Source organism: Tupaia chinensis, unplaced genomic scaffold (assembly GCF_000334495.1).
Source record: "Tupaia chinensis unplaced genomic scaffold, TupChi_1.0 Scaffold000563_1, whole genome shotgun sequence".
NCBI lineage: Eukaryota > Metazoa > Chordata > Mammalia > Scandentia > Tupaiidae > Tupaia > Tupaia belangeri.
The window spans coordinates 1,644,051-1,656,893 of NW_006160076.1; the positions used below are offsets into that span (position 1 = coordinate 1,644,051).

The window sequence follows — 12,843 nt, forward strand, 5'->3', positions numbered from 1 at the left end:
CTGCCTTGGTTTCCATGGCAGTTTTCTCTAGGTTCTGCTTCTACCTTTATGACTGCTCAGTCCCAAACTTCCGTGGACTTCTCTGCCACTTCACTATTGGTATTGTCAGGAGCTTTGTATTATTGTTTGTGTTTTGGTTGGTTTCCCCTTTTAGTCAGTGTTTTCTCTGAGTAATCTATATTCTGTTGTTTTCTGTTAGTGGTATACCTTTCTACTGTATACACTTTATCATGCCTGGAATGCCTTTTCTGGGTTCCCAATTATGTTTACCTGTACATAGGAACTGTTCGATAGGCATCACGTTGGCAAAATAAACTCAAAAAAAAACCTCCTCCTCTCTTCAGAGAGAAGCACCACAGCCACCCACCACCCCAGCCCACACTTTATCCTCCATCCTGCTTTTTCATTTACTTGTGACCAGTGCTCAATCTCTGGCCTGCCCCTATGTTGGTGATGGTTGAACTTTTCCAGTTCTATTATCTTCTTCCTAGGTCTAACATTTATTCCTGCCATCATCTCTTCATTGTGCTGTTGCCTTAGTTTAAGTTTTCATAGCCTTTCACCTGGACTAGTCTCTCTGTCCATTGTCTTGTTAACCCTTCCCTTCAGCCTGTTTTATCACATTGTTGTCAGGGTGATCTGTCTAAATCGTGAATCTGGTGCCCCAGCACTGTGACCACCTGTGATAGAGAAAGGTAGCTCCAGCCTCCCTCTGGAACTCATTTCTCGGCACTCTCTCATCTCATCTCGTCATCGGTGCTATGCCACTTTAGAGTGGGGTACTGTACCTGTCACCTCTCCAGCTCGGCCTGGTTGTTCTCATCCTTTTGAGCTGCTGCAGCTTGTGTGTAGTGGTAGACCACCTTTAGTACTTCACTGTGTTCATTTGTTGATGAATTGTGTGAAAAGCATCGAAAGCAAGCCACCTTGCTGACCTGAACAGCTAGAATAGTTCCTGGATCTTGGCAGATATTCAATTAATGTTTATTAAAATAAGTTATTTGACTCTGATGCTTCTAGTAAGCTATCAGGGCCAAAGAAGGTATGGGAAAAGTGTATAGTTACTGGCTGCCTGCTTTACTGTCGAGATACACTTACAAAGAGGGGAACTGGAGTAGTTAAAAGCTAGCCTTGCCTTCACGTTTTTAGCCATTGGGCAGCTAACTATTGGCCTGATTAAACTGTTAGGGTTTGTAGAGTTCCTTCTCTCATCTGTTTATGTACTTACCATATTTTTTAATTAATATTTTTATGCAAATAAACTCATTTTATCATGAAAATGTAAGATGCCACCTCTCACTACAGAAATGATTTTCAGATTTTGTCAAATGGGAAGAACTGAGTGCTTTAGTTGAGCAGACTATAGAAAATGACAAGAGACAATAGAGCATACTCTTTTCACTTTGGAAATATGGTTATCCATTTAGCATTTTGAATTTGTATGTAACCATATGAATTTAATGCATGTTGATTAGCAGCATTCTAAAAGGACCAAGCAGATAAGATGTGTTTAATATTGAATGATGCCTAATTTAAACCTGAGCTTCACTATTATTCAGTATATAGCATTGTATTTCCAATAGTGATTAAGGTAAAAATTCCTGATATGTCTTTGTTCAACAAAAATTGTGAGACATTATCTCCATACTTTATTTGCACAGCCATGAACTGTTCAGCTGAAGAGACCGAGAATGACCACAGCCCAGAAACACTCACTAAAAAACTGTCAGATGTGTGCCAGTTGCGAAGGGACATTGATGAATTAAGGACTACAATATCAGACCGCTATGCTCAGGACATGGGAGACAACTGCGTTACCCAGTAATCAAGTGCTGGTCCCACAGCAATAATGACCCATTGTTCAATTCTGCTGTGTTACTCTTCTTCGTATTTCTTTTTAGGAGCCAAATGGAAAGTTGCTAGTGACATAGGACTTTCACATAGGTGTCCTGCCCAACTCCCTACCCCCTACTTTGTGGGTTTGTTTTATTGAGGGGGAAAGAGGTTGTGAGCTGGTTTGAAGGGGCTTAGCTAATCAGGCAAAAAATCTAAGTATCATTTGAAAATTGTGATGAAGTCTATGAGGAAAAAAAAAAGTATTCTCAAACTACTGATTGTAGGACCAAGCTGTGACAAGTGCCCTTCAGACAAAGGGATAGGATTTCTTGTAATCTTACAGTTTTGTTTGTGCATGCATGTTTGTGTGTTATGTGTGTGTGCTTTACTCAGAAACCCATAAGGATTGCTAGGGTCAAAGTGAAGCTCCTACGAAAGGCACGCACTGTGTATTCTTACATTTCTTTCATGTAGAAGCCCATGTTGTAGTTTGGGACTCTCAAGGGCTGAACAAGAGTTTCGGCAGCAGGCACATGTTCTAGTAGTTCTAATTCAGCAGGGAAATATTTGTATTTTGAACAATAACTGCTGAGATGATGAGGTCGTGGAATTGAATTTAGTACTGTAGGTAGGTCAGATGTTTTCCCAGAGTGATTGTGGATTGCCTTAGGGGTGTAAAATTTTGATATGACTATTTTTTCATTAATATTATGGTTCATACATCACAAAAAGTTTGATCCAATTGGAACTAATTTTAACATGTCCCTTACTACTTACAATTTTTAATTTATATGTTACTCATACATCAGTATAAACAAAGCCATATGTCATTCATATAGACCTTCTAAGGCTTCATATTATTATTGTAAAAGAGAGATTAGAAAGTAGCCCTGGAATAATAGCTTATTTATTCAAATCTCAATGTTTACATTTTAACAGTTTTATAGCTATTTTAAAGTTGAGATCACTTTAAGAGAAAGCCAACTGACCTATTCTTTATATATCTGAGTTAACACTAGCATAAAACAAAATCTAAATCCAGATGATATTTTAATTCCCATTATCAGATAAAGTATATTAAAAAGGTTTTTCATAAAATACAAATTTGGTCAAATTAGTTCTTCTGGAGTACAGGGTATTACTCTGAAATGCAACTGCTTTTTAAGTAGGCAAATAATTATTTAAATGTTTAAATGAGTATTATCCATGTTTTAGTTGACATTTTGTAAGGACTGTATATTTTATTGCCCTTGGAGCATTCATTACATCCTCTTGAATATTCTTAGTTACAGCAAAGCACGTCCTTTGTAAGACTTGATATCTTGAAGCAACCAATGTTCATCAATTGCAGACTAAGAGATGGAGAGTTAAAAGGTGTGAAATGGGCAGGATAAATGTTTTGGTAAAGAGCAGATTGGAGGCCTGTTTTCCTGCCCCGTTTATATACTGGTACAAAGGCTACTCCTAGAAAAGGTATTTCTTAAATATTTTCGCTAGTAAAAACATACATGAGACAAGGCTTTTGAGGAGACTACTCAGGAAAACACTCAGTTCAGAATGTTGGCTTACGGAAAGCTCAAGTTATTTTAGAGTTATAATTCAACCGTTGGTTATAATATATTATGAAAATATCAAACTTCTCTTATTTTGGTGCCTGAATTCTCCCTACTTTTCTTATTTCTTAAGATCTGGGCACAAAGAAATCAGTGCATTGTCGTGATTGTGCAACCAGGGTCGCTAACCTATAGAGAGATGTAGCCACTGCAAGAACTTGGTTCTGTAATAGGTTCGTTTTTCAACGTTAGTGGTTTAAAGACAATCAGGGAGTAGTAAATATGTACCAAAAATATGATGCTAAGAATTCTGCCTTTGTAAAACTTAAAATACATGCAAATGGCCTTTTACATTGTAGTAAAGAATAACAGCTAAAATAGATCAGCCACAAGTGCAGCAAACATTTTTACCTTCTCTTTGAAGAGAATCCTCACCCCACTGTGATTTCAGAAATAAAGGCATCCCTAAAACAATAGAATTAATGGGCAGTCACTGGCTTGGGTCAGTAGGTTCTTATTTAAATATCTTCTAGGTTTCTAGTGTATGTTGTAGAGTTTCATGATCATTGTCATTGTTGCTTTTTTTTTTTTTTTTTAAACTTATGGCCATTTGTCTTAGTCTACTGTAAATACATTTTTATTTTCTGGCTTAGTTGAGATAAAATATTTTTAAAAATTTTTAGAAAGTTTTTATAAACTTTAACTTAATTCTCATATCTGGAAGTAAAAACTCTTTTATCTTGGTAGGAAATAAACTATGCATTTCAGTTTCTAAAATGTATACTCCTCATGAAAGGGAGGCTTAAAATGTGATAATTTAAGTATAATCTTGAATTGTAAAAGTTAATTTTTTAGAATCTGAAGTTTGTAGAGGGGCCTTGATAATAAGTAGAGAGCTTTGGAGGGAATTTGTGGGTGGGGTGAATGAAACTAGTGTTCTAATTTGTCAGTATTTACCAGAAAATCCCCCCCCCCTTGTGTTAAACAGTAGTAGTATTGGTGTCATATTGAAAAACAAAATTTTACTGTTAGGTCAAGTAAGATGGACACTACATTGTAGTGTCTTCCCCAGTTTCAATTAGGGTATTCATGGAAGTTCTTACAGTACTGTGTGCCTGAAATGAAAATTAGCCTAAATTTTAAGTAAATATATTTGAAAATTCACTTAGATAATGAAGCCTCTTTTTAATTATGCTTTTGTGAATTAGATACTTATCCTCTTAGGTAGTCTCTCATGCAGTATTGACATTTCTTCGTCTTTTGGGTTTTGACGTTGAGCTTATTGTGCCTCGTCACATTACGGCGGGGATAAAGTAACAGTTGTCTCAATGAAAGAGTCAAGTTACCTGTGCAGATAAAATTAACTGAATCAAAGACACAATAGCTGTCTTTGTTTGATGTGAGAAAAATAAGATGCCTTTAGTTAAACTTAATAAATCTTAAAAAGTTATAAGTATTGACTAGGTAAGGTTGCCTGAATTTGTTTTAAAGTACATGTGGCCCCAGTTAGTATTTGAAATAGGATTCAGTATTTATTGTTGACAGTATTATATTTTAGTGAAATTTATTTTGATTGTGACAGTTTATTAAACTAAATTAGACTTCTTTGAATAGCCTACTAGAGACAACCTGAAGGGCTGGACAATTTTGTTAAAATGAATATTGTACATTTCTGACTTACTAATCAGCTTATAAATTAATTCGGTCATAATGTAAGACTTGTTAGTAGGGATCTCTTAGAGGATTTTTTAAAGGAACTACTTTATTGAGAAAATGTTCTTTAAATGCCAATAATCGGTCATTAAGTAATGCAGTAGTTGAAAACCTGTCCTACATCATTACATACCATGGTTCAGCCCAGGCACACCTTCCTTTGGGTTACTGGCATTCTCTTACGTAGATTTCGATCGCTGTAGATATGTAATTATGGTAATAAGTAATTCTCATAACCGTGCTCACTCAAACTGTATCATTTGAAACTGCTGGTAGCTGTAACTTTCTGAACCAAAGTTAATTTGTTTTATTTGCATTTTTGATAGTTCTTTTCAATGTTCACAAAACAAGAAACTATTTCATATTTGTTATAAAAAGTAAAATATCCAACTTTGCCCCCAAATCTCATGGTGGTTATATTGCCCTGTGATTATATCATATACTTAATCATGAAGGGAAAATGTTTTTTTTATTTAATGGAAATATTGAATATAATAAGAATGTAGTTTCAAATCAATATGTCATTAACACTATTTGCAGCTCCAAACAGAACCTTCTGTGCCTTTTGCCTGCAGTAAGCATTCATTTCTGTTTTACATGAGCTATGAGAATGTTGATGATTATTGCACCTTGTTCTTCTATAAATAGATTTGATTAAGGACTTTTTAAAAGCAAGCAACAGTTTTTCATTACTAGGTGGATACCTTACCTTAGTAAACATGAATACCAGATACGTGTTTGTGGAGCCCAACCTTTTCTGGAGAGTAAGCAGGAAACCCCTTTAGAATGTATTCATTCGTGTGTATATATGTGTATATATGTGTGTAAATAGTTATTTAAATATGTAAACATAAGATTCAGCATCACATTGGTGTGATGACAGGAAGCTGTAAGGTGCTAGGTGGTTATGTGAAAAGCACAGCAGAGTGTATGATCAGTCACTGTGACTGGTGGTTTTTGGTTCAGTTTTTGAACCACCCAGAATACCTCACGTGTAAATACAGTGTTCATGACTTAATTGAAATGCAGTTATTGTAAAAAGAATGTGAAGCCACTGGTTGGCTTATGCCTTCTGATCTATCATTTTTGCCTCTTTTTTTGTAAAGAGGTTGTTTTTGTTTTTTAATAGGGTTTACAGCTAGAATTTTGAATGCCAAAGTTCTATTTATTAAATTAAGAAAAAAGTTTTCAATGTTAACGACTAGTATTTTTCCACTGGACTATTGTTTGTGATGTTGGAATTTGTATTTACAGAGAAATAAATTTTTTTATAAAAAGATTTGTCTCCCGAGTGCCTCATCTTAATAGTATAGGAATGTATTTGAAATTTCAGACTCTCTATCCTGACTTCTCATGGACAAGAATAGGCTGATTTGACTTTTAGGTAAACGCTTTCTATAAATATACAAGAAAATCTTGGACTAGAACATTAGAGATTTCTGCCTTCTGTCTTAGAATTTCTTTTCAATTACAAAATACTTTTTTTTTTTCTTGGCCTTCCCATGTAGGGCACTGAGAATTTTCTAATGGGAGGTGCTATAAATACAAAGTCATGCCTGTATCCATTTCAGCCAATAATGCTGTGTTCCCTTCTGAAAAGTCTATAGCCCCTTTTTAAATTAGGGCACTTCTTTCTAGTTTTCCAAAAGGCAAAATTTGACCAATTTTCCACATTGCTGAAAGGTTGGGCTGGTGAGTCATCTATATTTGCACCTTTTAATCAAGGGTTGAAACCTTACTGAAACACGTACAAATAAAGCCTCATTAGAAGGTTGGTATGTGGGAACCTTGGCATCTCAGCTTTGATGCTTTGCCAGTCTAGGCCCAGAGATGCCATGGAGTGCTCATATAATAGAAGCCTCTGTCCAGGAAATTGGTTAACATTTGGACTAGCTGTATCTCTTTCCAATTTAGTTAGCTTGGCATAACTGTAACTGTCAGAGTCTTTAATGAGGGTAGCTAATTTAATTCATAGGTAAAGTGTAACTTTGAAAATTCTCATCATAGATGACTTAGAAGTAACAGAATAGATAGAAAGCCTAAAAGCCTCCTATAGTCATCAGTAAAGAAATCTCTCCATGAGAATGAAAGATAAGTTAGGATCATTTTTCTTTTAATTGCCAGAGGGTATGTGTGCTCACAGGAGAGAGAGTGCACCCCCTTCTGGGATGTGATCATGCCATAATTCCTTCTCCGTCTTTCCACCTTATTGGGATTTGGGACACTCATTCATATGCACAGCATGTTTTTCAGACATTAGGACACGATTTGAATAGCAGTTGGTCATGTAGGATCCAGTTTCCTTAACCAACATGCTATGGCACTGGCCCAAGATAGGATCAGATTTGATCTGATGGTTAAAAAAAAAAGTTTTGTTGGAAGAGGGAAAAACAAACAACATCTACCCCGATAGGGTAGATCCTGGTTGCATTTTCTTCCATATCTTGGATCTCATGTTCATCTCTCTAATGGCCATACTCTTTCTGCCCTTCTATGTGTCTAGGCTCCAGGACTAGACAGTTCTTTTCTGGCTCTAGTGGTCCTGAATGAGCATTGCATTCTCATAGGCTTTAGGCCAGCTACATGGGTTTTGTAAGAGCAAATCCAAGGTCTGGTTTAAAAGAAATACGAATTTAAAAAACAAGTGTAGTTGCATCTTTTAAGTTTCAGAATGCATATATAGGTCTGGAACATAATAATTTAAACAGATAATCCAGGTGGTAGTCTTTCTAAACACAGAAGCAAGATCATCTATAGTTTTCATTACATTGACAGTTCAGTTATAAAACAAGTGGCTAGTGGTGTTTAATGGCCCATGGTGACCAAAACACAATGCCTAAGACACATATTCTATGTCATTATTATATTTAATCAACATATGAGCACATGCCAAGTAAAAAGACCTTACATAAATTATTGCACTTAGTCTTTTATGTAATAGCCCATGAAGATGGTATTATTCCCACTTCGGTCAAAGAGATTGAGGCCCAGAGAGGTTATATTGGGTTGTCAGAAAAGTCATGACTTATTTTTCTGTTTTTCTATGCAAAAATACATGATGACTTTTCTGATGACCAACTATATCTTGACCAGGTTTAAACAGCTCATAAGAGACAGAGCTCTAATAAAAACATGTCTGACTCCCTCACTAGATTGCCTCCTATCCCTGCTTTGCGCTCAAAATCAATCTGTTTCCTTTATTGGTATTTTCCATTTGTGTGGATTGTTCCTTCATTCCCTTCATTCCAAGAATCCTTCCTAGTGATCTCTCTTCAATTCTATTTGTATTAGTTTCTTACTATCCTTTTAAAAAAGAAAAAATTTGCTTAAAGCAACACAGTTTATTATCTTTCAGCTCTGAAGTCAAAAGTCTTGAAACAAGTCTTACTGGGATGAAAATCCAGGTGTTGGCAGGGCTGTGTTCCTTTCTGGATCTCTAGGAGATAAATCTGTTTCTTTGATTTTTCTAGATTTTATAGGCTATCATGTTCTTGGTTCTTAGTTCCATTCTTCTATCTTCAAAGCTGGCTGAATCCTTTCACACTTCGATTCTGTGGCTCTTTTCTGTGCCCCCCCCCTTTCCATTTTAAGAACCTTTGCAATTGTATTGGGCCCACCCAGATAATCCATGGGAAACTTCTATGTTGGAGTCAGCTGATTAGTAACCTTGATTTCATCTGCAATCCTGACGTCTCGACATGTAACCTAAACATAGTCACAGGTTTAAATTTTGGGAAGAAGATATCTTTTGCGTAGGGGAGGTCAATCATTATTCTACCTTCCTAGCATATCCTAAATAAATAGTCAAATCCTGAAAATTCTACTTTCCTTGATTCTTTCACATTTTTTCTAGGTACATTCATTTCCATTTCTTTTGCTCCCAAAGTTGTATCCTCTCAAGACATCTTTTAGACTATACCATTGATGATTCAGATATTTCATTCAAGAAAAGATGCATGAGACTCCTAATTAAACTTCTCAGGGAAAAAAAAAAGCATTGTCTTTGCAGAGAATTTCTGAATTTTTATAACATTGACACTTGTCAAGTGTCTTATAGAATGTGCCAAAATCTGGATTTGTCTGATTTTTCTTTTCCTTGTGAGTAGACACAGGTTAAAGATGTTTAGCAAAAATGCTACATTGGCGATGTTTATTTCTCCTATATCATATTAGGGAGAACCTCATGATAACAACTTGTACCATTATTAGTGATGCTAAATTTTATCATGGAGTTAAACTGTGAAACTTCAATTTTAACAGTCAAGTGAACAGGTTCATATAAAGTAAAGAGTTGGACCTAAGACATCTACATATATCCAGGGTTCTCAGAAGATCACATCTTCATTGAAAGAAAGGACATGGAGAGGAAATCTCCTTAATGAAAGGAAATTAAAAGGTTATTTGGTTTTCAGACACAACTCCACGCGGGAGTAGAAAAATGGTTCTTTTGATATTTTCTAACCATAACCCCACATCCATGTAGAATGACATTTAAAATCATTATACATGTGGGCAGAGAAATACTAAGGGCCAGAAGCTGAGTTCAAGAATTCACAGTAACTCCTTAGGAATCCTGGACAACACAAATCTTCCTTGGAGGAAAGCATTTTTGGTTGCATCACAGAATTCTCAGGTTTGTCTCTCTGAACATGAGCTCAAAATCCAAAATTTTAAAACAAAAAAATGTCAGAAAAATCATCAAATAACAGACTCTAAACATATCAGACAATGGAATTATCAGACACATATAAATAAACATTAGTAACTGATAAATTTATATAAAGTTATAAACCATGCAAAACTCATGAGATAGTGACTATAAAGAACATAGAAGAATTTCTGGGTTCCTGGAATGTCCCATTTTTTATTTGTATTACGTTTGCACAGATGTGTTCACTTTGTGAAAATCCATCCAGCTGTACATATAATATGAGCTTTTTTTTATATGTATGTTATAATCTAGTAAAAAGTTTACACTAAAAAAATGAACAGGGAAATTAGCTTTTTAATGAAAACATAATTAAAAATTAAATGGAGGACGCAATCGGTCGCATCTGAGGGAATTGTGAACAGCATTTTCACATACAACCGTGAATTTGAAGGAGACAAAAATTAATGCCGAAGCCATTTCGGACCAAGGAAACTAAAGTTGTAGGAAAACGAAAGCAGTCAGATTGACGCAAACATGTTCAAAGGTGGACAGATAGAAGACTTGGTGTCCTCTGAGGAACTGACAGATTACTCTTTTGGCAAGAATTCATCCTGTCTTTTCTCAAAGGAGTCAAAGAAGGAAAATGATCAAGTTGAAGAGTAAAAATGTGAAAACTGGAAGAACCAGAGTGCAGGAAGTTTTAAGTCAAAGATGCTAAACTAGAGCCACAAGGGGCTGGCACCAGTTGTCCTGATTCAGAGGAAGGAGAGATGACATCGGAACAACTGGCCTATCCTTCAAAAACAGAAGAAAAAGGGAAAAAATGAAGACTTCTCAGAGCACAGTCCCAAAGGTACCCAAAATATTGAAGACATAGATGCCTAACCAGAAGGGAGCTGTATAAGGTTGAAGGGGTGTTTATACCTAATCCCCTTCTCCAAGCACTCAGTTTTCTAAGTTTCTCTTTAACTCCACTAGCCCAAGCCCTGACTTTGGCACCTGCCTTCTGTGACAAACTGGACATCCTTGGTTTCTGCCTGCAAAGATTGGAAGTGGGAAAACTCTTGTAATTCAATGATTCGTGTAGAGTTACAGTGACAAGATATTATGTCTTCGATCATGGTTCCCCAAAGTTTCATGTTTTGGATTTTGGTCTTAGTGGACAGTGATGTCCCTCAGAAAGTCATGTGTTGAGGCTTGATTGTATTGCAAAGATATTAAGTAAAAGCTTAATTCTTTCAGTGTCCCAAGATGGAGACTTTGGATATGATAAAGTTACCAGGGCAGGACCTTCAAGATTGAGTTTTGTTAGGACTTAAAAGTAGAGGGAATGAGACCAGAACTATAGGGAGGAAGTCACAAGGATATAGACCACACTCTCTTCTTCCCTTAAGTTCTGCGTTCTACTATTGTGATGCCTTTGGACTTTCCAGCCACCAGAACTGCTAGTCAAAATAAACTTCTATTCTCTTAAAGTCACCCAGTCTCAGTTATTTCTGTTAGCAACACAATAACAGACACAGGAGAAAAGGAAGCTTGCCCCAGTTCCAAGTAACCACCTGGAGAACATAGAAAGAAGGCTAGAGCTGTGTCTGGATCACTAAGCAAGGGTAGGATAGAATCTGGAGCATTGTCTCGAAGCTGGAATTGACAGTGAAGCTTTGCCCAGTGAAGCTGTAGCTAAGGCAGGAGCAGCATCCAGCAAGGCCAGAACCAAGGTGAACTACCATCTCAAACTAGGTGCTGTTTCTCTATAATGATGTTTAAAAAGGACTTTCTTCCCTAATCAAGGAGAAGCCTGTAACTGAATAGGATAAAGACAAAGATGAAAGTTTGGTGAAGAGCAGACTGAAAAGTCAAACAAGGATTGGGCAGTGATGTTGCCACCTGTCAAGTACATCCAAAGCAGCCTCTGCTTTGACTGGTTCAGACTCCCATTTGAGAGGTGGTCATCCTGGACAGTTAACACATTGATGCTGTGCCCAAGTTTGCAGGAATTATAATTGCTGTTTGGGTTGCTAGGATGTCCATGCAGAAACAGCAAAAGATGCTGAGTTGCCAGCCTGAGGTCGCAATCGCCACTCCAGGCTGACTGGGAGTTTTTAAAAAGCACCTTAATATCAGCGACCTTTAACACCTCAGGTGCCTGATAGTGGATAGGATGACCAGATGGTTGAGAAAGGCCACTTGGCTGAGATTTCCCAGCTTCTCAAGATGCTGTGTCTTCTAATACAACTCACAGGGGAGAGGCAGACACTTGCCACTTTTGCTAATCTTTTCCCACACTGCCCCGATATATCAAATTCTTGCTTGACTCCTATATAAGCACATCAAGAAAATGGACAAAAATGCCAAATTTGATCTCATGCAGAAGACTTTTACCAAGGTCAAGGTCGTTGACCTCTTAATGAAAGAGGCCACAGTGGAGACGCTGACGGAGACTAAGATCCACTGTGAGACTGCAGCTTTGCTATTTATAGATGCATTATTCAGGCCATCCCTTAGTGTGTGCCAGCAGCATCTCTTGCATCAAGCACTTCTCTGGGCTCCTCATAGACCTGAATATCATGCTGCTCACCATACATGCCTGTATGCACCAGAGCAAAATCCTGGAGCAGTTTGCCTGTCTAGAAGATTGTGTTCTGGCACCTGATGCAGCTCAAGGTTTGGGCATTCCTAAAGTCAAGCATATCATTCATTACAAGGTCCACCGCACCTCGGAAATTTATGCCCACTGAAGTGGTTGAACTGCTTGCACCACCAATGAAAGCCTCAGCTTTATGCTGATTGGACCCGAGGACACATTCAGCTTTAAAAAGATTTACAAAATCCTAAAGAATGACAAGGGCATTATTATTATTATTATTATTAGTGCCAAGTCTGGGTCACGGTCAAAGAGCAACTCATATGCTCAATAGAGAAAGCTAAGTATTGGAATTTCCAGGTTTGTCTGCACAACTTTTGGATTGAATGTGCAGTACCTACCCTCAAGATTGAACTGGAAGAATAGATGTATAAGGGGAGAAAAGCTGATCAGCAAGAGCATTGGAGACAAAAGCAGATGAATGTCCTAAAGAAGGAGTTGCACCA

General features: G+C 37.0%; 1 protein-coding gene and 1 pseudogene across 1 annotated transcript in view; both read left to right on the forward strand.

Moving 5' to 3' along the window:
• CEP85L (centrosomal protein 85L) overlaps positions 1 to 6,086 on the forward strand; it is a 113,301-nt gene extending 107,215 nt beyond the window's left edge. The window contains exon 13 of the mRNA XM_006157883.3: positions 1,662 to 6,086. Within this exon, the coding sequence (XP_006157945.1) occupies positions 1,662 to 1,825 (164 nt within the window). The 3' untranslated portion in view covers positions 1,826 to 6,086. The remainder of the gene's footprint in view (positions 1 to 1,661) is intronic.
• Positions 6,087 to 10,287: 4,201 nt separating this feature from the next.
• LOC102476538 (ATP-dependent RNA helicase DDX24 pseudogene) overlaps positions 10,288 to 12,843 on the forward strand; it is an 8,819-nt pseudogene continuing 6,263 nt past the window's right edge.